The 24996-nt window shown below is 43.8% G+C and overlaps 1 protein-coding gene across 1 annotated transcript in view; it reads left to right on the forward strand.

Annotated features, from left to right (window-relative positions):
- Positions 1–2: 2 nt before the first annotated feature.
- ADAMTS5 (ADAM metallopeptidase with thrombospondin type 1 motif 5) overlaps positions 3–24996 on the forward strand; it is a gene marked incomplete at its 5' end in the record, with an annotated part of 35354 nt that continues 10360 nt past the window's right edge. The window contains 3 exons of the mRNA XM_057368301.1: positions 3–731; positions 10395–10527; positions 21118–21285. Coding sequence (XP_057224284.1) covers positions 3–731; positions 10395–10527; positions 21118–21285 — 1030 coding nt within the window. The remainder of the gene's footprint in view (positions 732–10394; positions 10528–21117; positions 21286–24996) is intronic.

Here is a 24996-nt window from a genome sequence, read left to right on the forward strand (position 1 = left end):
GCGGGGCCGTGCAGCGCCTCGACCCGACCTACGCGGGGGGCGGCAGGGCGGGCTACGTGCTCTACGCCGGGGGACAGCGCTTCCTGCTCGACCTGGAGCGCGACGGGCCGCGCTGCCACTACCGCGGCACGGTGGACGGCAGCCCGCGCTCGCTCGCCGTCTTCAACCTGTGCGGCGGCCTCGACGGCTTCTTCGCCGTGGGCCGCTCCCGCTACACCGTGCGGCCGGCGCGCCGCGACCCGCAGCGGGAGGCGGGGGCGCGGATCTACGGCGAGGGCCCGGCCCGCGCCCCKCACGTCTTCCGCAGGGAGCGCTTCAGCTTCGAGACGGTGCCGGCCCGCACCAGCTGCGAGACGCGGGACCCTGGCGGGGCGGCCGGCGGCGACGCGCGGCGGCGGCGGCGGCGGCGCTCCGTGTCCCGGGCCCGGCAGGTGGAGCTGCTGCTGGTGGCCGACGCCTCCATGGTGCGCAAGTACGGCAAGGGGCTGCAGCACTACCTGCTCACCCTGGCCTCCATCGCCTCCCGGCTCTACGCGCACGCCAGCCTGGAGAACCACGTGCGGCTCGCCGTGGTCAAGGTGGTGGCGCTGGGCGACAAGGACAAGGGGCTGGAAGTCAACAGGAACGCCGCCACCACGCTCAAAAACTTCTGCAAGTGGCAGCACCAGCACAACCGCCTCGACGACGACCACGAGGAGCACTACGATGCCGCCATCCTCTTCACCCGCGAGGTAGGCACGGCCCTGGCGGACGGAGAACCGGTGTCCCTCGAGGGGYGGCGGGGCTGGGGGACCCCTGCCACCCTGCTCGGCCTCGCCTCCCCGCTCACGAATCCATCGGGCTCTTCCATCGGGCACTGCCGCATCTCGGGGACCGGCACCCACGCACAGCTGCCGGGGATGGCAGAGGGTGTGACATTTGTGTGTGTCCCCTGCCCCGGGCTGTCACCACCGCTCTGGGTGCATCGGTGCGGCATCGGGACCCCAGCCAGGTGGAGAGGTGGGGACTCTGATCGTGGGACTCAGCCCGGTGTTCCTCTGCTCGAGACATGACTTTGTCCTGTCTGTGCCAGTGAGGTGTTTAACACCTGGCTCCTCTCTCTCAGCAGAGGTGGTCTGGGCAGGAAGGGCTRATAGCACTTGCCAGCCTAAATTGGTCCCCAAATAAACCTGCTGAAAGTGGTGGTGAGCACCTTAGGAGTCCAGACGGCTCGCTTGTGGAGCACATCGGGACGCTATTTCCAGCAGGAATAGCTCCGCCGCCCTGGAAGCCGGCAGCACTTGCGGTTCAAGTGTAGGACGTAAATGCAGACCGCAGGTAAACAGAGCTGCCCAGGCTGAGTCGGGCTGGTGGCGAGGGGCTGCAGTCCCTGTCTGCCCCCCGAGTGGGTGCCCCSATCAGCCGTGGGTTGGGCCTGGCTGGTGTTGCCCGTGCTGAGCCGTGCCTTGTTGCTCCACGCTGGGTTGTTGATGAATTGCGTTGCCAGAGGTCGTTAAGGGACATTGCTCTGGTAGACATGTGGCCGAGTTTATGCAATGAAGTTCTTCTGTAAGAATATCCCTTCAGCGGTTTGGGTTTGGTGTTTTCTTTTTTTTTTTTTCCCTTCCCCAAGTACGAAAAAAATAACTGCATGACTTTCCGTTCATTTGAGTTCTCCGGCTTTGCTACATYGTAGGAGCCTGCCAAAAAGGATGCTTTGGATGGTTTGTGGAAGGACTTGCTCCAGAAGGGGGGAAAAAAAGTGCCTGGCTTGCTTTTATAGCTGTAAATAGTTGAAACATTAGGTTCTGTGTCAGTCAGGCATCACTTGTACAGCAGGAGCCTTTTTTAGGAGTTTAAAGCCCATCGGTGCAGTTTGCAAGCTTTCATTTTTTTATCGCTATAATCTGAATGAATGCAGACTACCTAGAGTGGGTCAGAATGCTTTTGGGTTTGCTATAAACATCTTTTCTAATGGCTTATTGAGCCTGGGCTAGAATCCACCACTTCACTCTGAAGAGTGTTTCTCTCTGCCAGTATTCCCATTTATCTCCCTGGGCTATAGGACGATCCAGAAACGCTTAGGGTGGYGACTGAGCCCTAACATCAATTATTAAGTTAATTTAGATTGAGGTAGGATGTGATTTTAAAGTGCACTTGCTTTACAGATGCTTAGCTGCAATTCTTTGCATGGACACCCTCCTGCCAGAACAGGAGGGTGCTGCTAATCAGTAATCCACTTTCAAAGAGTCATGAGCAATGCACAGAGTTCCTTCGTTGRGATGTAAGTAGTGCCTGAAATAAACAAAGCACCACCGTTCCGATGGTCTCCTTGCAATCTTAAAATGCAAATGTTGCTTGCACTGCTACTCAGGGCTGCTTCGTGAGAAAAAAAGCACAGGCTTGTGTTTTCTTGGTTTACATTTTAACAGCTTTAACTCTGGGATTAGCTCCTCGATGCAGTTCAGGACAACTTAATCTGCTTTAATGCTTTGCTGTGTGCACACGCACATTGTTTGGCAGTGTTTGAGTGAATTAAGAAACAGACTGGAGTTTCTTGCTACATGTGTTCGTGATGTTCTTTGCAGGGACTGTGTGTGAGCCCACACGATTTTTATATGCTTACCCTTGAAATGTCAACATGAATCTATTTGCTCCCTGTGGAATGTAAACACGAAAAGGGTTAAAGGATGAAAAAGCAGTGGCGATGTTTCCTGGAGAAAGCAGCCCCACTTTGAACTAAAGGAGAGATTTTTTCCAGTTTAGCTTTTCAATGAGAGTGGCAGCAGTTGGCARGAGAACACCGCTTTTACAACTCTGTTTTGGATGGATGAAGTTGGTTGCTAAGCTACAAGACGCCGAGCCGTGGCTGCGTGTTTTGATGGGCTCTGAATATCATCATGCTGATTTTTGAGCATCCAGATGTCTCTTTCTAAATGCCTTGGGTTTGGGGCATTGGGCAGACGTGTGAGGTACATTTTCCGTCSTTGTTTACTAACTGAGGCCACCTTGAGCTTCGCGTCTCTTCGTCAACAGAATAATATTTGCAGATCGTTTGTCAGCTGAACGCATGGCCTCAGCTGTATGGAGCTGGTTTTGTGTAGATAGAATCTGCATTGTGCATGGCTGGTGCCATGCAAATCTCTAACATAARAATTACCTTTGTTCCAGTGTGATATTTGCTTGGGTGTTATTTTTTTACACCAAAAGAGGGCTTTATTTGAGTCCCTTATAAAGGAAGAACCTTGACAGAATTCAGCACTGTTGCTTCCTCCTTTTCGGTTGTCTTTATTAATTTAAAGATAAATTAGTAAATTGATGGTCTGTGTTGGCAGCTCTCCCTTATTATTAAAWAAGGACTGGTTCAGAATATGTTTTGTAAGTTCAAATTATGGTCATCATCATCACCATTCATGTAAGAAGTACTTCCCATGAAAAAAAAGTTCAGAAGGAAATTTACTGATTCTGAGTTAAAGCAGCCACTTACTTTTGGCCATAGTCTGTATTCAATTCAATAAGGGCTTTAAAGCAATTACGCTTCAGACCATAGTAAATACAGATGAGCAAAAGTCTGATTTGACAGTAAGAAAATGTGATAATTTTCTGATATTTCCAAATTTCTCTCATTAAAGCAGCTTGGCCATAACAGCCTTAGTGTATACATTCAGTCCTGTATATACATACAGCCTGTGTATACATACAGTCCCTGCTGTGGGACTACTTTGGGGTTTGAGTCCTTGCTCACAGCTGTAAATCTTGGGACTGCATGAATCCTAGAGCATCCTCCATGGAATATGTGGTGCAAGGATTCAATCACCTGGTGGCTGTGTGGTGGGAAGGAGGAAGAGCTTACAAAGCCCTCTTTCCCTAGCGTTCACATCACTTGCTCTCTGTGGCAGCCAAGTCAACAGCAAAATAGAGAATTTAGTCTGTTTTCAGCCTTTTTTTATGGTGAACAGTTCTCAGAAGTTGGAAGCAGATTATCTTCAGATTTTTATGGGTGCAACAGAACACTTGCCAGATTATTTGTCACAGTAGCAAAACCGATTAGATGGCACTTGCAAACTGCAGTTGAACTCACCCTGTTCTTTTTCTGAGGTCCAGCCTGCTCTGCAATTATCCTCTCGAATTCATCCAGTCTATTTCATTAGTGGACCTTAGTTAAATTTCAAGTGAACTATTGAACGTATTTGGACAAAATCCAGCTCTCTTTCTCTCTCCCCCAGCTCTGAATCATCTGAAGATTAAAATAGATATTTCTCACAGTAGATACAGACATCAGGAGCAAGAAAAAATCCTTTGCTAAGTGCTTGTTAGCATCGTCTGTGATAGTACCATCATGCCTGGCTCGAGCAGAGGGTTCATGCTAGAGCCAAAGGCCTCTGTCCTGCCTTTTTCTACACAGTAATTATATGGGTCTGGCRTGTTTGATTTAGTGTAACTGTCCATCTGGCAGTGCTGTTGAAATTTAACAGCAAGCTTTGTGTTATCTCAGCTCTGTAGATGATAATTTCATTGCATGGAGCACATGCTTTCTTTGGCTCTGCTTCTTTCTTCTTTTCTTTTTTTCTCTTCTCTGTTATCGTCTTCCAACAATTATTATCCCGTAGTAGTAAAACAAGTCACTGTACCAATGGTCAGTAGAACAGATTTCACTGTTTATTATTATTACTCTGAAGAAATTGTAGTATGATGTGCCTACCAGTTTCATAGTGTTTTCACCAATTTTGTTGCACATCTAATACATTTAAATAATGTCTCTAGGGAAAATAAAGTGGGACATAACTTTCAGAGGAGGAATGGTGGKTTTCACACGGATCTAGAAAGATGGGGTGAAGTTGCCCCACGAAGGAGCTATGGCTTGGGCAGGTTGAATCACATATTTTTACTTGTGTCATAACTGAAACTTGTTCCCATGCAGACTTCAAATGCTTCRTGTGCATTTTGTCAGTATTTTTAAATAACCTGTGGTTTGCATAACTCTGCTGTTTTCTTTCCAAGGCCCAAGCCTCAGGCCTGTATTTACCCAAATAAACCCAAAAGGCAGACTACCTCAATTTTCCAGCTAAATTACTGGGGAAATATGTGGATTTTATTTTGGTAGATATGGCAGGTATCAGCATTGTGGTTTTCCTCAGAAGGGAACCAGGCTTTGGTCACCCTCTCAAAATGTGGCCAGGGAGGACAGARCCAGTGAGTCTGACAGGAGTCCTTCCTCACCCGGAATCCTTTCTGTTCTTGTGAACATTCCTTTTCTCCATGTGTGCCTTTCCACCCTGCTGTGATATCTCTGGAAGTTCACCCACTTTGCAGAGGAGCCCATGGGAGTGTGGATRTGTGTGTTCCCAACACCACCTCAGTCTGGCCGCCCTTCCCAGCGCTGCGGTGGGAATGCTGCTGCAGGAAGTCAGAAAGTCGTGCTTAATTCCTTCCCCTGCTTGAGGGATTTTAGGTCTGTATCGCCCACCTCCCAGGAGAGGTCCTTAACCAGGAGGTTGTAAGCTGTTCCAGGTGTTAAGGAAACTTTCCACCCCTCTGCCCAGAGCTCTGTCACTGTTTAGTGAGTAATTCATATATATGGTGAAAGCAAGAGGAATCGTGACCTGAAGTCGCTGAGTGGAGCGCGGCGCTTGGAGCGAGGTGGTCTGGGTTCCTGCGGCACTGAGAGARGGCTCTTCCTGGGATTAACCACAGGCTGTTCAGTGGGAAAGAAGGAGGATGAGCAATAGGGACCAAAAATTGGGTCCCTTCACTGATTGCACCTCAGCTGTAGCCTGGKCTAGGGGAACCTTGGACACAGGAGCTGCTGCAGGATGAGCCCCAGCTCCCCGTGTGYGTGGCTCTGGTCTGGTGCAGGCCATACGGTGCTCTCCTGAAAATCATGTTTCTAACTGGCCTCATCCCTGGAAGGAATCTGTAGCTGAATCCGTTCTCACTGGGAAAAGGCTTTAACTGATGAGTAAAGGAGCCAGAACAAGTGAGCAAACTCATGGAGGTGTAAAAGCTTCAGCTGTTCTTYACAAGAAGGTGATGTGCAGCTGTGCCTGGTACAAAGCCTGATCCTGTGGGTTTCTCTCATTCTGGTCTGGGAAGCTCCATGAGCTCAGCTCCCTCAGAGGCAGAGATGGAAAAACATGAAATACCTCAACCCCAATAAGCAAAGTGCCCAACTGCTCCAGACTGTGAAACTGTGGCACTTTGGGGCTCACAGGATCCCAAACTGCAAGCCCCCTGAGGCATATATAACTCAAAAAACATGAGGACATGTTCTTCTGCCCATACATCCCACCAAACTGTCCACATTGGTGCTCACATCCTGTTTCAGATCTGATCAGTAGGCTCTGACCTAATACCAGCTTTTACTAAACAGTTTCTTCTTAGTGTGAGGCCTACTGAACAAATTTCATGTGAAAGAAACTGCCTCCTCCAGCCCGGACGTGGTGACAGTTCTCTCCCTTCACAACAATGCCATGCATTGGAGGCAGCCAGCCAGCTGTTCCTGATGGATTTGGAATGCCAAGAAAACTTGGCCTCTAATGAGCTGTCTAATTAACTACCAGRCTTGTGATGTACAGCTTAGCTTTACTAAGCCATTCCTTTGCCAAAGCTTAAGTCCTAACATCTATTGCCTCCTGCTTAGCAAATGCATTTCCTTGTCATTCTGAAACCTCTGTAATGCAGATCCAAGGCCAGGCTGCTTTCCTTCATTAGAAATGCCATGAAACACTCATTCTTCGAAACTTCTGCCACTGTTTCAAGACAACTGAGTGTACAGAACTGAGTAGCTGATTAACTTTCTAATAGAAGCAAAAAAATGCAGAGTGAAATTGATTGGAAATTGATTTTAGGTGCCACGAATCCCCTCTTTCCCAGTGCTTTAGTTGGAGTATGAAAAGTTGAGGTGACCCACACAGATTTTTTTAGATTGCATCATTACATTGGAGCCTGTTTTTAATAGAAAATTAGAATATTTTCCAGGGAAATTAAACCTTTTACTGTACTCCCAGAAAGTTTGCTTCATGAAAAGAGTAGACTGCTTTCCAGGACTGCCCAGGAGAGCAAAACTCAAATTTAAATGTTCACTCTGATAATGTGTATGGCCTGTGTTTGATGGGTAAGCAGGCATGATTTTCGGTAATATCACTTGAAATCAAGCTGTTTGGWAGCTGGTATTCGTGAGGTGACCCAATAGCAAACTTTTTAGGGTATTTGTCTCAGAGATGCCACCTGATAGGCTGCAGTTCTGTTTATAGTATATACTGTGAGATGCTGTGAATACAAATATATTCAAGTTCAAATCATACAGACGCAGGAGGAATAAAGAATGAATGAGACAATGACTACATAGCAGACCTGAGCCTTCAGTAATCTGCCTGAATGATTATTAACAACGTCAGCCTCAGCTGCAAAGGAGCATCCACAGGCAGTCCCTGAGGGCTGGAGTTGGCAGGGAAAACCAGGATGCTCAGCCCATGCCCTGCTCCGAGCACAGCCATGGCATGCCCTGCTCCAGCGGTAGATGGGCAACCCACAGGCATCCCATAACAGCTCCTTRCAGAGGAGCTAATGCCAGAAAATATTTCCTGTCCCTCTTTCCAGAATCCTTTACAAGCCCCTGTGCTTCTTCCCAGCTGGGATTTGGGGGGTGGCTGCAGGGCTCCYACACTGACTGCTGAGGGGCCACAGSGAGGTGGCCACGGGGCTACTGAGGGACCGGGGCTTTGCTGTATCACTGCCCACCRCTTTCTGACCCCAGGGTGGTCACTCTTCTCCTGTCTGGCGTTGGCTGTCCCACACCATCTGAGGACACCTGTTTTCCAGCTGTCCTCGGGGAATGGGAGGAGCTAGGTAATTTTASATACAGGCAGTTTGCAGAATCATGTCTTTCCTGCTGTGTGATTTCCTAGGACCAGCCTCTGATACAGCCCKAATGTCTAGGGAAGACTGTAGTGCAATCCTGTGCACATCTTTTGAAATGCTGATGTGGGATTACGGTAACATCCCTGTCCTAGTGTTCATGCTCCACACATCCATCCCATCAGAAGTACTCCAGGAAAGTTTATGAGATAGCCTGCTCAGAAAAGTTACATTTTTTTAGTTACGTTTATGTCATGAAATCCAGTGAATCATTATGTGTTTTGATTGTGCCCAGTGATATAAATTCCTGGCATAGCTGCTTGTGTTGTGCAAATGGAACTAACTCCTGACTGGCATGAGGTGTCTGTGTGCTGATACAGCTGTGCCCACACTGGGAGCAGCACTGATGTCACAGTCTGCCTTGTACTGACTCCCAAATCCAAGAGAAGAGTGAGTGACATAGAGTCTACATGCAGAGATAAAGCTTGAATTAATTCAGTTTATACTGGTTTGGCACTGTCAACCCAAGAGTAGTCTAGCCCTCCTCAGCAAGCTGCTTTTTGTCTGATTTATGTGCTTTTCGGTACTCGTGTAAGAATTGAACTGCTTGTGTGGATTGAGGTCAAACTGCACTGTCGCAGAATCACAGAATCACATGGGTTGGAAAAGACTCTGAGATCATCGAGTCCAACCTAAATATCCAGCTTAAGGCTGTGTCTTCTTGTCCCGATGATAGAGCAGAGACCAGCCCCACCTGGCTGCACCCTCCTGTCAGGGACTTGTGGAGAGTGAGAAGGACTAAGTTCAGTGAAAAAGGTTAATTGCATATGAACCCAAAAAGCAATAGGAGTTTGAGAATTGTATCTTCTTTGTTGAATATTCCCCAGATATTTAACATTAGAATAACATTACCTCACTTGAGGCCTCTCCCAACATTGGCCGAGCGCTGTTGAAAATGATGCAAAGTTTATTTGCCTAAATACAACTGGAAAAATTTTACATTTCTTTTAAAGTACTTCAGAATGTGCATCCCATACCTTCCCATAACCCATGCAGAGCCAGAGTGTGAGGACCTGGGGGGTTAGAGAGAAAATTGTCTGCATATTATCTGCAGTGCTACAGAATGGAAGTTTTCCTTAAAGCTTACAGCTTACACCTGTGAAAATTTGGAAATTGAAATACATTTCAGCTACGTTCTGTCTCTTCTTGACAGGCAGTTTTGGTCATAGGCACTGTAGCATTTAAAGCTTGCTATTAACTAGCAACAGGAGTGAACTCACCAAAAAGAGTTCCCAGACATCCAGAATCAGAACTGAGCCTGAAATGTTGCTTTGTATTTTTAGCTTGAAAATTTTCTTTGTCTAATCTTGAGGGGGAGAAGAAACCCCACTCTTTGTGTCTATGTGTGTGTGTGTGTTTGTCTGTGTAAGGAGTGCTCTGTCACAGCATCTGTGAACTCAGTGCGGTTTTCTTTGATTTCAGTGGGATTTGAATCCTGTACATTTCCAAGTTTGCTGGAGCTGTCATAATCAGTGAACACTGCTGATTTGAAGCCTCCTACAAGGTGTCTCTTACTCGGATTAATTATGAAAGGCTTCATAAAAGGAAGTCCTTATAGAAAGAGATCTGAAGGGAAGAAGAGGGTCTTAAAAATGAAGGGGGGAAAAGTGTGCTTTGATCATTTTGATAATAATATTTGTCATGCCTTGAAAGTGACAATTTCATTCAACCACAATGAAATGTTGAAGTGTTCCAAATAGCATGGTGCTACTTTTCCTTCTCATCCTAAAAATGCATATTAAATGTACACTCACACTAGTGTTCTTCCCTCTGCTCCAACAGAAGCATGGAAAAGTGATAAAAAGGGATAAAAACATGATGTCTGACCAAAGCAAAAGACAAAACCTAATATTACCTGCATGGTTTTTGGAGATACCCCATATCTACGTGTGGGAGATGTGGTTGAGTTGTTGAGGTTTTGCACTCTGTAATATCACTGACTCTCAGCAATCTCTGAGAATCGCTTAAAAACTTGGTGTATTGGGTAACACACACTATTAATTAAAATACTGCTTTAGAGATGCAAAATGAGATTTTACTGGTAACAATCTTGTKTCTTCTAAGTGCAGGTATAAGATTTGCTTTAGAAAAGAAGGCTGATCTCTGGTTGAAGGACTGATAAGGAAGCTGAAGCTTTCTCAGTGCCTTGGTTTACCTTCTGTAAATAAAGAGAATTTTCTGGTTTTAATGTGGAAATGGTTCCACACCATATCTGAAGCACGTACCTCAATCCAAGTTTGAGAATCTCGGAATACAAGTTTGACAATAATTAGGTGCAGAGCATATCCAAATCCCATTAAAGTCCATGAAAATATCCTACTGACCATACCAGAGATTGGCTTGCTGTGCTTTTAACATCTTTAGCTGGAACCTTACACTGATATTTTCATCCAGGTCCTGCTGTTGGCCAAGGCGACTTTAACCAGCGCTGGGTGTAAAAACTTATTTAAATGATTTTTTTTAATTTTTTTTTTTTTTTTTTTCCCCTTCCTGGGCAGGATTTATGTGGGCATCATTCCTGCGATACCCTGGGAATGGCAGACGTTGGGACCATCTGCTCCCCCGAGCGCAGCTGCGCGGTGATTGAAGACGACGGCCTCCACGCAGCTTTTACGGTGGCTCACGAAATTGGTATGCGGTGCCTTTTCTGTTCCCTTGCCAAGCCAAACACTCCCAACAGCTGCATTAGGAACCAAAATACCCCGCAATTAATTCCAGATTTCCCCCGGCCCCGAGCCCCGCCTGGGGATTAGGGCTGTGTACATATGCACTTCAGGGTTAACTAATAAGGGATCAGAAGGCAGGGGAAGGCGCACAGTAGGTGTTTCCTCCCTGACAGTGGCCTTTCTGAGCAGCAGTTGAAGTGAAAATTCAAAGGCTGCTGCTACTGCCCGAAGATGTCAATGCCTGGCCCTCCTGAGAAAGCCTTTGGCCCATCTGTTGTCATTTGCATGCWTTTATTTGTTGGAAAATTACTCACATTTTTCAACTCATCGCATGCACTGCTGTTAGGAAGCTTCTTTTCTTGTGTTACCTGCAGAGAAAGGCTTTTGTGGCAAACAGCCAACATAATTCTAATATTTTTCTAAGTGTATGGAAATTCCACCTTGATGAATCCTGTAATAAGTGAAATAGAATTAAGGTGATAAAGGTTTCATCAAAAAAACTGTTTAGCTTTGTTTCAGTTTCCACCTCAATGGACACCAATTWAATTAGGAGCCTTGCATGTACCCTTCAGAAGGACTTAAGACAGAGCTAGTGACAGAAGAAAGTTTGTGTTTTGGGATGTTACATCTGCCATGAGATACCCCTTCAGAGAGGCTGCTGCCATCTTGACCATGTTTAATGCTCTCTGATGTTTTGTGAACTGTGTTCACTGGAAATACATTTGCYATTAGGGCTGTTCACTTTGGGGAGTGAGCAGCAATTTTAAAGTGGGGAATGTTCTCTTTTTTCTTTTTTTTAATATTCTTGGAAGGAAATAACAAGGAAAGGAGAACTTTCAGAGAGAGCCAGTTGCTGAATTGCCTTGTTCCTCCTGCCAAACCAAAGTAAAGTTTGCTTTGGGAGTATCATTGCAGCGGTTCCATTTTCAAGGAGCTCGCAGGTAGAGCCTGAGATTTGAGTGCCTTTTATATACATATGGCTCAGGAAACCAAGGTCACCAAGGATGGAAAATGACCTGATTGCTCAGTGACAAGTGATCCTAATCCTGCTGCTTTTATGGCTCTGCAAAGAAATTACATCAGTGGTGGCTGGAGAAAGGATCATGATTGCACGAAAGCATGAAATATTGTGGCAGAATGGGTCCCCAAAACAGAAATTTTATTTTAGTAAACAAGAATMTAATGAAAAAAGTCCTCTGCAATCACCAGTTCAGTGCATTTGGAGAGAGCTCAAGCAGTGCAGAAATACARATTCACATGGGATATGAGTGCTGTGAATGAGCCATCACCAATCCAGGCTAGACCTGGCAYGGGTAGGTAGATTTACACCTGGCCTGTCATTCAAAGCCACAGYGCTGGGGACACTTCTTGTGTCCCCCTGCACCCAGGAGTGGTGCCTCTGCTCGGGGTCACTGGTAGGGTTGAGTGAGGAACCTTCTTGTGCTGACATTGTTGGTGTAGCTGATGTGTGAAGAGGAGAGCAGGTGTTGCCTGCCCTTTTATCAGCAATAAATTTTTAGGTAGATTGAAAATGAAAGAACACAGATCACTAAAGATACGGATGAGCAGCAAACATTCACATTGTTACCTTGAATTCCACRCAGAGAAAATATGAGCAAAAGTGAGTTATTTTTAGTGTTCTAGAAGCACATTTTGGAGAAAGGCCATTTTCATACTTAGGCATTTACAGGAATCTGTAAAAACTATAATTTTCAATGTAAAAAAGGCATGAATGGAAATGAATAAATAAGAACCTTAATGGACATAAAACCTCTAGTTTGAGGCTGTTTAAAATAACATCCTTTTTTTCCCTCCTCACCAGAAGTTCTTAAGAAAGGAGGGATGTCAGGTCACAGAATGATCTTTGTGTGTGTGGCCTGAAGTGGGAGAAGCTGAGAAGAAAACACAGCTAAAACTGCTTGAGTACTTAAATTAAATCAAAGGTCAAAAAAGGATGAAAAATAAAAGTGTGGCATGGATACCCTTTAGTTAAGCACTTTGGGGAAAATCTTGCTTTATTTTATTTGGAAGCCAGGTTTCTTTCTACAATCCAGAAATCTCCAAGTTCCCCCTGTCCTGTGGGCAGCTTTAATTTTACAGTGGCTCAGTTCCTCAGTCAGAGGGGATGCTCTGAGCCTGAGATGCTCTTTTTTTTGTCTGTAGGAAGGTCAAGGTGAGCCACTGGGTGAATCAGAGTCCCTCTGAGTTTTTTAGAAAACCCTGCTGCCTGTGCTTGGGGAGCAGATGCAGCATCATTAACGTGGACTTGATCCTCAGAGTGCCCTCATTGTGACTTTCAAGGGAGTCTGAACGCTCTTGTTTCCCCCTGAAGGATCCAGGAGCATATTCCAGGCTCAGATTCTTTCTCTGGAAGGCAACCAAAATAAATTGAACTGCAGCTCAACCCATCAGGAGGATGCAGAGCCCAGGGGCTCAGGTTGGATTGGTGCACAGGAAGCCAAAAAGCAGCTTGCWGCAGAATAAACCTGCTGCTTCTATTGCTAGGGCTCCTGTCACATAACATGTGAGATGTTTGTTTTATTTCTTTCAGATAAAATAGGTGGATTTTGGCCAGTGGTTTTTGAGGGGGAGAGAATGAATGAGCAGCAACAGGCAAAACCTCCCCAGGCCTGTAAAGGAGAGCRCAGAAAGGAATAGATGCAGCCAGATTCTTGGTACAGCTGGTTAGCTGGTAATGAGAGCTGGAGATACAAACTTGTATAAAGTTTGATAAGGTAGGACCTGAATCTTGTCCTACTGTATGTACGAAAATTGGTAATAGCTTGTTTCCTATGTCAAATGGGAAAAAATGAGGATAGTGCAACAAAAAACTAGAAAAARCTTTGTGACTTCAAATGTTTCTCCTCAGAACTCAGGGGAGCAGTGCTCATACCATAAATTTTCCTTTGAAATCAAAGCCTGCCAAGACATCCAGCCACTAGCAGCAAATCCAAATCTGGTTATTTTCTAACGGGGACATGCTGCTATCAGCTGGGACAGCAGTAGCTTCATTTTCACAAAAATAACCCCCTCRGTTTCTGCCTGAAATCATCAGTTCAACCCTATGTTGTGGCATATGGATRCCTTTATTTCTAGCAGCTCCTTCAGCTACACCTCCACAGCTCTGCAGAACTGCCTGAGCTTAGGCACAGTGTGTAGGCATTCTCCAGGCCTTTGTTACCATCAGCCTATTGTCTGTAAAACATGATGTTTCCTTACTTCATGCACTTCCCTGCCTCCTGGGGACATGTGGAGGAGAGTGTTAAAGAACCTCTGATTGCTCAGAATCTCAACAGTTATTTGATGTTTTTTGTGGGTCAGCATTATATTGCTTCTCCATGTATMCCTTAATAAAACAGCCATCAGAAAACGTAAATAATGAGATTTTCACTCTGATATCTGGACTTTGGGATCTGAGATTTGTTGCTTTGACAGTGTTGAATTTAAAGCCAACCTTTGCATCTTGTGAAGATCCAGCATGAGCAGCAGGCACAGTCAGTCAGTTGGAATTACATTTGACATCTTTTTTGGTGGGATTTATCCATGTTTAGCAGCCTGGTGCTGTGTTTTGAGCTACAGTCGTGGTCAGAAGTTTCTGCTGGAATCCCACTGTGCTTTGGTACAGACATCCTACCACCCTAAACAGTTTGCCATCCACAAAAGCAGAATGAGAAGAGTTCCAGGGGACGTAAGTGGAGCTACTGTTTGTTTTATCAATAGGCATTTCCCCAAATCACAAAGGGGGTCTCAGGGAAAGCCAAGAATTAAACTTGAGTTTTGATCTAGAGTCCCCTGAGTGTTGATCTAGTCCTTAAGTGCAAAAGCATCCTTCCTGCAGCCTTGGAGCAGGCAAAGCTCCAGTTCAGCTCAGTGGGAGTTACATGGCTCTAACAGCATAAATTATATCTATCTTTGTTCTTTCCATCCATCTTGAGAAACTTACTATTCAAAAAGAGGCAATGCAGCCTTTTTTTGTCAGTGATAATGTTCATTTGACCTTTTGCAGTGTTCCTACTCCTCTGTTACACAAACACTCTGGCATGCAGTTACTCCTCCTGTCCTCCTGACTAATATGGTTTACTGATGTCCTTTCCAAGTGTTTTATTTTTAGGCTATAGCTTTAGCATCGCTACGTGGAACTAATTAAACTTTTGTTCATTAGTTTTCTTTTATCTTTCACATGTGACTTTAGAGGGGGGAAGGCCAAAGGGTGGAATAAAAGCGGCCCTCACAGACAAGAATTTTCTTCATSTATTTAATAATAAGTTTGATACCAAATCTTCAGCATGCCATCATTCTGTGGCCTCTGCCACCACTGAGGACAAAAGTGTCATGAATTCCATCAGCAAAATCTATTAGAGAGCATMATTTTCTGTCAAAAAGCCATTTTAGAAGTGAGGTTATCGCTCCTGGCATCTCTACCTGCGTGGTTCACTAAAATGCATCAAAATGCCATGAATTCTGRGTGGATTGAAGCAATTTATCCTGTGTTTGAGCTGCAGGCTGCTGTGGAAAGGAGGCCATGTCCAACTTAGAGCGAACTGTGATTCCAACCCTTCGTCAGTAACAGATGAAACTGAGAACAATGTGTGGGATACTTGAAGGAGTCTTTCTTTTGATGTCCACAGGAGAATCAAAAAATACTCCCACTCCTTGTTTTTCCACATGTGCTTGTTTTGTGTACACTCAGAAGTAACTAAATACAGCAATCTTTGCCACTGCTGAACATGCAGCCCTTTGATTTCCAGGCTGTCAAGATAAAGCAGATAAAGACAAACTTCAGACATGACAGCTACAAATCTTCTGTAGCCTTTCATTTCCAGGGGGATGCATTGCCAAGGGCACAGTCTCACAGCCTCATGAAAAAACAGCAGAGCTTGTCTGAGTCTCATCTTATGTTCCCTTCATGACAGATGAAGTTTAGGCAAATATCCAGGTAATCATAATTAGGCAGATTTGCTTTCTTAAAACAACAAAAAAACCCACAGAGTGCGCTCATCCAAGTCTCCTCTACTGACATCCATCAGGAAAATTGCTTGATTTCTTCTCTTTGAACTTTTTTTCAAAGTTCTGTTTAAGTTCTSCTTGCAAAAGCTCTTGAATTAAGCCTTCATGAACATACGCCATTTGAGTGGGAAAAGATGGGCAGACAAAGCTAAGGCTTCACGAGAGGTGAAGGTGGGGCAGAAAATTAAACTGACCCCTGAAAAGCAAACATCAGCTATCCAAAAGGTTGCTGGTGAAAATTTGGAATGAAAATTCTTGCCCAGCAATAGTAATGTTATATAAAATATATCATCACTCCACCTGCAGCAGACATGGTKCTTAAAGCAAACTGCAAAACTCTGTGTTTTACCTACTATTTCACAGCATTTGTTATCAAGAAATAGGTTGAGGACATGGTTTAATGGTGGATTTGGCAGTGTTAGATTTATGGGTGTGCTCAGTGGTCTTAAAAGTCTTTTTCAGCCTAAGTGATCCCTGATTCTATGATCCTGAAAGAAATTCAGTGTTCAGCCTGCAGGATAAAGTAGGGATTGCTTTCCTCCTTGGCAGGTAGATAGGCAAATATCCAGGTTGGTAGATAATACCAATGCAATAATGGAGTTTTTATGGAGAAACTACTTCTAGTGCAGAGAGGAAGGCCCAATAAACAGGCAGTGGGCATTGCAATTTTACATTCTTGCAGTGTTCTCCCACAGAGTTCATTGATTTACCATGAGCTGCTGTGAATGGTGTTTTTTCCAAGTTACTCTGAATGGAACAGGTGGGAAATAGGTGTCACCATCTCCCACTTTCTCATTAAAATGCATATTTCTCTCCTACCTGCCCCATTAATTAGTGCAGCAGATTGTGGCTCCAAGGCCACATCTTTTCAATGGTTATTTAAGTCTTTGTGGGCACAGGGGTCTGTGATTGCGTGGCCCACATTGCCTGGGCAGAATCTTGCTGGGAACTGCCTGTCTGACAGGAGTGACGTGCCTGTGATCTCCCCACAAGTCTGTTACAACAAGCCAGCTCAGCCCAGGTTTGTTTTGTGTAAAGTCTGCAGCACCGGTGGCTGATGTCTGATTGAGGCTTTTTTTTTTTAATGTCTGCTCCTGAGAAGAAGCTGCTCTCCAGACTATTGTTTCATTGTGTCTGAAGAGCTCTTTTAAGCCAGAAATATTAAAAACTGCCTCTGGGCTGGAGATTTAAAAGAGAGAGTGATTTTAATTCCTTTTTTCTTTCATAAGCGACTGATAGTAGTCAAAGAAAAGAAAGCTGGAAGGAAAGTTCAAGAATTTAAAAAAGAAGAATGGCCAGTTTTATATTCTATGCATTTTTTTTGTAAGCTTGTGTAATTCAAATCACTTCTGTTTTATTTTAACAACCAGCAGCTGCATTAATTGTTATTGCTTAGGTCCATCATGACTTCAAGGATTCCTGAGTGATRCCAGCATGAAGTTCTTAAGGAGTCACATACTCACAGGAGTTAGAAAAATAGCCCATGCCAGCAGAAATGGTTTTATTTTGACAAAGTTCCCACATGCAATCTTTGTTTAGCACAGGGGAGAGTGGGAGGCTAATGCAGAAGGTATGGGCTGGTGATTAACCCCAGGAATGTTGGGCTAGGAGCTTCCTGAGCCCTGATCCCCCGAGAGCCTCTGACTCACTGGGCAACCTTGGGCAAATCTCTTGACCTTCTTTTGCACCCCACTTGTCCCCACTGGAAATTAGGTGAAAGGCATGACCTCACTGGAAAACACATGTTTCATCTGAGCTGAGCTTCCCTAAGAAAACAAATTACAATGCCTGCAGCATTTTTGAGCCTGCTGTGTCACTTTGCATGTGTCCTGTGGTCAGATGGAGTGCAAGAGCTGCTCTCTGACACTCTGTTCGGGTTCTTGTCCATGAACAGGGGTTGGTGGCTCTTTTCCAGGAGACCCACCTTGGTGTGTGCTTTAACAAAGGCTGAAGTTTCCTTGCTGCACATTGTGCATATTTTCTGTTTTCTTGTTTCTTATGCTTGAAATACCAGTGAAAAACGTGTGACTGTAATTTTGCCTGCTGTTCACTCACAGAACCTCTGCAGAGAGTCTAGGACGGTATATTGAAAAAAGCCAGAAATAYCCAGACTTCGAGAAGCATTTGGACAATGCTCTCAGGCACAGGGTTTGGTTCTTGGGGCTGTCCTGTGCAGGCCTAGGAGATGGACTTGGATGATCTCTATGGGTTCCTTCCAGCTCGGGATATCCCGTGATTCTGGTTTATTTCCCAGTGCTGCTGGGAATGAGGGGGCTGCTTCACCACAGCCCAGCTCTGGGGCACTCCTGCTTTTTTGTGTCCCTGCCTTGAGGATCAGAGTTTTAACTGACTTTATTGCTCTGGAGTATTCCCACCTTACCTTAGGGATGTACACCCATTCCTGCATGGTGTAGGGATCGTTTTTGAACTCATTGCAGGTGTTGTTTCCTGCTGGGCTGTAGCAGGTGTTGAGCAGGTAAGGCTGTGATTATAGCTCATTGGTCTTTTTGGAGTTTGGGATGGATTTACAAGCAGGCCACCTCCTCCTTGGCTACATCAGGGCAAGCCCTGCCTCCTCTCCATCTGTTTCCTTCACCGCTTCGTGCATTCCTACAGCATAACTGAACTAAGCACCATCCTGCTGGTAAAATGGTATTATGTCATTTTCACCCAGTGGGAACTGTCAGCGCCAGTAAGATGCTTCATTAAGTAGAAAACAGCAGATGATCTACCAACCCATTCTCAATCAGTCCTCATTTCACACAGCTGCTGGGAGCCTTTTCTTTTCCTTAATAGCCTGGTTTGACGTTCAGACTCAGACAAAATGGGGTGGGGCTCACATTAGCTTTGTTTTTAAAAGCCTTCCTTGTAAGACTGATATTCCTCGAGCCTTTGCTTCTGTTCACAGCTTTCTTCAGAGCTCTGCTTCCATACGGGGTACTGGAAACATCTACCTTTCCACTCTGGAAGGGAAGTACCCCACCAGAAAATGATTAATGTCATTTAATAACACCAGCATGGTCGTGTGTGTGAGAGGTGGTGGGGAGAGACTTCTTGAAGTAGGAAGGAAAGTGTCCTTTCCTTAATTTTTGGACGCAAAAGGATGAAGGCCGCAGATGTTGAAGGACTTTGCTGTTTTCATTTCTGTGCTAGAAAGAGCAAAACTTAGCCAGGCAGTATTTGCAGATTACACAGCCCTCGGATATTTTGAATTTTGATTCTTTTTAATGAAATGTAAAACCACGTTTTCAGCATCACTGGAAGTTTGTCATATGCTTTAATCACTTTTCTAAGTCTGGGCAGAATGCTTTAAAAGGCGAAGTTAGGACAGAGAGAAATTTGTGGTAACAATTAGGAATTTTAGCTCCATAACATCCTTTGAAAGTTGCATTCACCATGTTGGTGAGCATGCATTCAAAGTTAATTGGCAAATCAGTTTGGAGAGCTGAAATCCATGTATTTAATGTTACTATCCTGACTAACATCACTGGTGGCGAATTTAAAAGCCCAAATACTGACAGTCAGAATTATGTATTTTGGAAATAATTCGCTACTTACTGCTTCTTTCCTTGTCATGTTGGTTTTTTTAAAAATTACTTCTGAAGATTTTAAACACGACAAGGGAGATTCACAAATACTTTGGGAAACTTCTCCTCCAAGAGGCTGAAGTGTGCCAAGTAAGTGACTTAGTTCTCGTCATGCACTGGAACAATGGCCTGATTTAATATGACAAAGTAGACGCTGCTAATGAAGTGTGTCCTCAGCTCACCCCATTTTTCACTGTAAACCATAGAAGTTATGCTRCTCTCTAATTAAAGGTGAATTCAGCAGCCTGACACTTTCCAAGAGACGACCCTGTTTCAGATTCCTCTGCATTTGCCAAAGTATTTGGGATGAAATGTTCTGTGCTGAACAGTGGCCTGAGAAGCATTTCATTTTATTTATTGTGTCTGAWCTTCTCCACAGAGGCTGTCCAGCCTTTCTTCTGAGGAGGGAGACCAAATTGCAGCAATGTTATGAAGAAATCCTCTATCTCTCTGCTCAAAGTGAAGAGCTTGAAATTTGCCTGCAAGCTTCCTCATATCCAAAGAGTATTTTCTTGTTTGGTCTATGAAGGGGAAAAGAGAAAGATGTCATAGGTAGCAGAGAAACTCAAGAGCTGCCCAAGTTGCAGAAGCATCAGCATTAGCAGGCCTGTGAATTTATTCTGTGTTACATGTTTAATTATGGACTAACATGGGGTGTCCTTCACAGAAAATAAACAGTTCTGAAAGGTGAAGTTATGAAAAAAAGGATTTGTGTAAAGAGCAAAATTACACAAAATTACATCTTACATGGGGGAAGTGTTGCAGAGTGGTACCAGAGGCTGTGACAGACTGGAATTCTGCCCTACAAGAATTCTGTCACGGAGTTCTGGGTTGTTCTGAGGGATCCTATAAAATGTTGAGCACTCTGAAAAATGTTCTGGAGTTTCTGATGTGCACCCAACCTTCATTGATATCCCACACTGAATCAGTGCTGAGTGCCATGGGATGTTACTCAGCCAAACTCGTTGGATCAATTCTCCAGCTTGTTTTATTCACCCAGAGCTGTTTAGTACCAAGGCGATGACTTAGAAATGAAACTTTTTCCACTGAGAGAGCCTCATGGCCTTATTTCACAAACATTCTGCCGTGAAGTAATTTCTACAACTTGGAGCAGTCTGGGAGCAGTGAATACAATGTAAATACAATGTATTAAATCCTCAGCCCACTCCCAGAGAATTTGCTCTGTAGGTTAGAACTCATGCCCTGATTTTTTGGTTACTCTGTCAGAGAAATCCATCAGGYTGAACTAATAATCTTAACAGTGAATTGTTTTGCTCAACAGCAGCATTTGTCTTAAATGAAACAAAGCTATTGTCATCACTTCAGAGCGAGTCTTTATGTGCTGGATCAGATTGAAACTTGACATGGACCTCCTGATATTCAGCTGTGTCTCAGGGCAGTATAAAAATATCATTATCAGGCCTTACATTGGAAGTATTGCTGAAGAAAAATGATTTTACCTACCTGAAGAAAAGAAAAAAAAAAAAACAAAAAAACCTCCAAATCTTGCAGAATGTGTCCCTTTTAAAGTTTTTTTCTCTGCAGTGGCTTTGACGGATGTGCTTTGTTCTTATTGTTGAAGCACTCTTGGTTTAGCTCTGAATATCTNTGTTGAAGCACTCTTGGTTTAGCTCTGAATATCTTATTAATCAACTTCTGGCCTAGGTTGAATATTTTGAGTATTAAGTTTAGGCTTGAGCTCTCTGCAGCTTTCTTCCCATTTCCTTTTGTTTAGTTGCATCATAAATACTTTTATTTTTATCCATTTGAAAAGGTGCTGTAGCACTTTTCTAGACAGTTGCATGAAGTTTACAGAGTAGAGTCGTTCTTTCTGAAGGTGGCTTGGAATGAAATTATTGATTGATAAATGAGTATGGTTTCCCTCTCTCCCATGACTGTCATCTCCAGCTGGTCAGCTCTGCACGGTCATATAATGTTATTTGTTTGTTTCATTTCCACAGGGCACTTGCTTGGGCTTTCCCATGACGACTCCAAGTTTTGTGAGGAGAACTTTGGCTCCATGGAAGACAAGCGCCTGATGTCCTCCATTCTGACCAGCATTGATGCCTCAAAACCCTGGTCCAAATGCACTTCCGCAACTATCACAGAATTCTTTGACGATGGTCATGGTATGTATTATCACTCCCTGTATCAGCTGCATGTTAGTTTTTTATGAAATTTTGTGAAATTTTAATAAAAATTTTATGTGAATGCATATTTTTTAATAAGAACATTTTATGGTCGCTTATTTGCTAAATATGACATTTACYTCTTGGGGAATAAGTACAAAAATTTCATTTTCCAGAAGTAGAAATAAAAAAGCATAATCTTCACTCTTTCATGAATTTTAAAGTCTTCACTGTGCTCCCAAAGCAACTGCAGTTATTAAACAAACCACTCAAATTCCAAAATGCTGAGATAAAAATGACCTAGTTGAGTGAAGGGATCAAGTTGTTATGGTAACCAGAATGCTTATGGATAAAACGTATGGTGTGTCTGCTGAATGTAAAGGTTTACTTTTAAATACTTTGTTGCCTAATTTCAGTGCTCTCTGAAATATTTTTCTCAGAATGACTAAATTTTTTCTCTCAATTTTATTAGCTCCATTAATCTGTACTATCCTGTTTTATGGTCCATATTGCTCTAGCATTGATTTAATGGTACCAAATTAGTTTCCACAAACGAAGAGAACTTTCCCTTTTTAGTTAGTGAGGTAACTCTCCCACCATCCATGAATGAGAGCGTAAGGAACTCTGAGCTGTTTTCAATTCATGAGTAGTTATCACTCAGGTATGTATTCTTCAAGAGTTATTGATGATGAATTAATCCATGGAAAATTTGAACCTCTCATCATATATATCTGTAGTCCTCTGGGAATTAATTTTATTGCTGATGTAGTCGGTGGGAGTTCAAATCCATAACGTTTAGGGAATCTCTGTTYTTGATGGATCAGACCTTCAGAGCCCTTTGCTAAGTTACAGTCTTCAGCAGAGATTTATAATTTCCCAGTTATTTATTTTAAATTTCAGGTGTGTCCTAACAGAACACAGATGCCATCCATGAAATAGAAATGGAGTCAATGATTTGACTTCAAATGATTTGAAGACTTGATTTGACCATCAGTGGCCTCAGCAGCATTGGGTGACCTCATTGGGTGCACRAGTGGTGCTGATTGACACCATGAACTCCTTTTGCTCAGCAGGGAAGCACCTGACAGCTGAGTGCACTGCAGCCCCCAGCATTACACAAAGTCAGCTGAGTAAATCCCAGCGGAAATGTCTGGTTCAAGGTCAGCCAGGGGGCTGGGGAGGATCAAGGTGCTGATTCCCATCTCCTGGGGCCTGCTCTGAGAGCAATAAACAGCTTTGTCATGATATCACCATTTGTTTTGCCCTCACGAGATGACCCCAGACAACAGTTTGACATTTAGGAAGAAAAGGTTGGGTTCTGGCCAGAGGAGAGCCACATTTATATCCATCTGCTTTTAGCAAAGCCTTTCCAAAGGTATTAATTGTCTTTATTGTCATGCCAACCAGCAGCCTGTGGGATGGTTGCTTGGGACTCACTGTGGTCAGTCCCAGTGCTCTGTGCAACCTGAAACAAGGACTGTTTGTATTTTAATTAATTTATATCCTGCTTATCTGCTTCCTGCACGGATCTTGTTCCGCCTTTTTTCTTCCCCCCAAGATATATTACACATAGCATTGAGAGAGATAATGAGATGGCTTAATTAGCACTGTCATCGGCCAACAATGTTGCTCTATTCCAGGGCACAAAGATGTTCTTTGGTGCCCAGGACAAAAAAAAAAAAAAAAAAAAGAGAATAGCAGCATGTACATGCTCTGGATGTTGAAATGTGATGCAGTGAATGGAAGCCCTGCCTGCGCCCCCAGCCAGGGGCCCACTCTGCCCTTTCTGACCATGGCAGGCAGGAGGCTGGAGCAGCTGGTGATGAAAACACCTGCACTTCATTGSAGCCTGTCCAAACACACACCCTGCTGCTGTCTGCCCACAGAAAGATGGGTGTTTTTCCTGTAGGAAATCCTGTGGGGCTTCGCTATCTTCAGATTTGAATTTATGKTGTGAGATCAGCTGGAGCACCTGGCTTGGTAGAAATCATACACCTTTCCTCAGTTAAGGAGAAGTTTGGATCTCATTCCCTGTGTTCTGGAGGGYTAAAAATGCTGTATTTGCTGTGTGAGTTTGTGAAAGGTGTTTGTTATTCACATATGAGTGGGTTTTAACTGAAATGATTGACAGATGAGTATATGCAAGGATGAAACTTCCCTCTCTTTTTTTCTCCAAATTTGTATTCCCAGTCGAAATGAAGTGTTACTATGATGTTTTAAAATACTGAATAACAGCTCTGCTTGGGAGTTTGATGACCTTCAGTGTAGGTACAAAAGCAGTGTATAAAGGAAATGTTGGCATGGTATAGCCTTCCCATCATTGCCCTCACATTTCAGTGGCTTCCTCCCTCCTCACAAGGTATGAGAAGGACGATTTCCACTGTTACTTACTTTTACAAAGAGTACTTTTGCCAGAACTTTCGCAAATTATGTCCAGAAACTCCAGAAAAAAAGTTAAGTGTTTCCTCACTCCTCACCATGTCTCTAATATTTGACACTTCAACAACCTATGAGTGCTAAGGGTACTTTCATCTCATGGTAATTAGCATTCACACACCTCTTCTGCATGAAAAAGTTCAGCATAATCCAGGTTAAACAGAAGACTAGGGTAAATTAGGGTCAACAAATGGAACAGGTTTAACAAGACTGAGTGTTTTTGGTTACAAGTCATCATGCAGAAAGAATTTTTGGCTAATTTGGCTAATTGGCATTAGTCTTTAGAAGGGCAGAAYGGTTGCACTAAGTGTATGTTTTGGACAGAAAGCTCAAGCTGTTGAGAAATGGGGTATTTGGTTTGCTTGAATTCCCTGCCATTGCTTGAAATTCTGTTCCATTTTGTGTAAATAGTGAGGGTTTTATAGATAGGCTTTTTTCAGCCATGATGCAACTGAGCAACACTGGTGTGGATTCCAAAGTGAAGTAAATCGTGGTGAGTTGTTTTGGCCGAGGATCAGTGAAGCTTGCCCAGACCACATATCCCTTTCATGAAGTGTAAAAGAGGTTACACTGAATAAATAGTTCTGCATGTCAACAACTTAGGTTTTCAATAGTAAAAACACAGCTATCAGAAGATACCTAGAACATAAATGTGAATTCTCATTWTTAGAGTGTGCCAGACTAATCCTGATCACTGCAGACCTTAAAGCACATACATAAATCTTTAGGTTCATGCAGTGTTTTCTTCTGTTATTCATGGTTTTTGTATCAAATGGATAGCCCTTTTCAGACTAGCTCCATAACCAACCAAGTGTCTTTCCTTAGAAGAAAAGTCCAGTCCAGATTTACTGCCAACATTAGTTTTGATACGCCGCTTATATTTTTCCTTTGGCCTAGAATTTTATTCTTTTTGTTTTGTTTTGTTTGGRGTTTTTTTACCTCATTGGCTACAGGTCTGTGCTTTTTTGATATTTTTGGCATTCCTTTAGAAGCTTTACCATTTCTGACATCCTGATTTAAAACTCAAATAYAACTGTGCTTACTTTGAGTCTTGCTTCCATGAGTCTTGCTCAGTCCTTAAATCACAAACCGATAAACAGCACGGGGTGTGTTCCGAGTCATCTCATGAAGGAATGAAAGGCCAGAAGGACCTGAGTAACAGTCATTTACACCTCAGGGTGGAGATAKGCAGCTTGACAGCTAGGTGAGAGCACAGTGGCAGCAGTTTGACCTCGTGCAAAACTGGTGTCACCTCAGAGTCTTCATGTCACCATT

Source organism: Malurus melanocephalus, unplaced genomic scaffold (assembly GCF_030028575.1).
Source record: "Malurus melanocephalus ecotype Western Australia unplaced genomic scaffold, MMel_1.1 scaffold_89, whole genome shotgun sequence".
NCBI lineage: Eukaryota > Metazoa > Chordata > Aves > Passeriformes > Maluridae > Malurus > Malurus melanocephalus.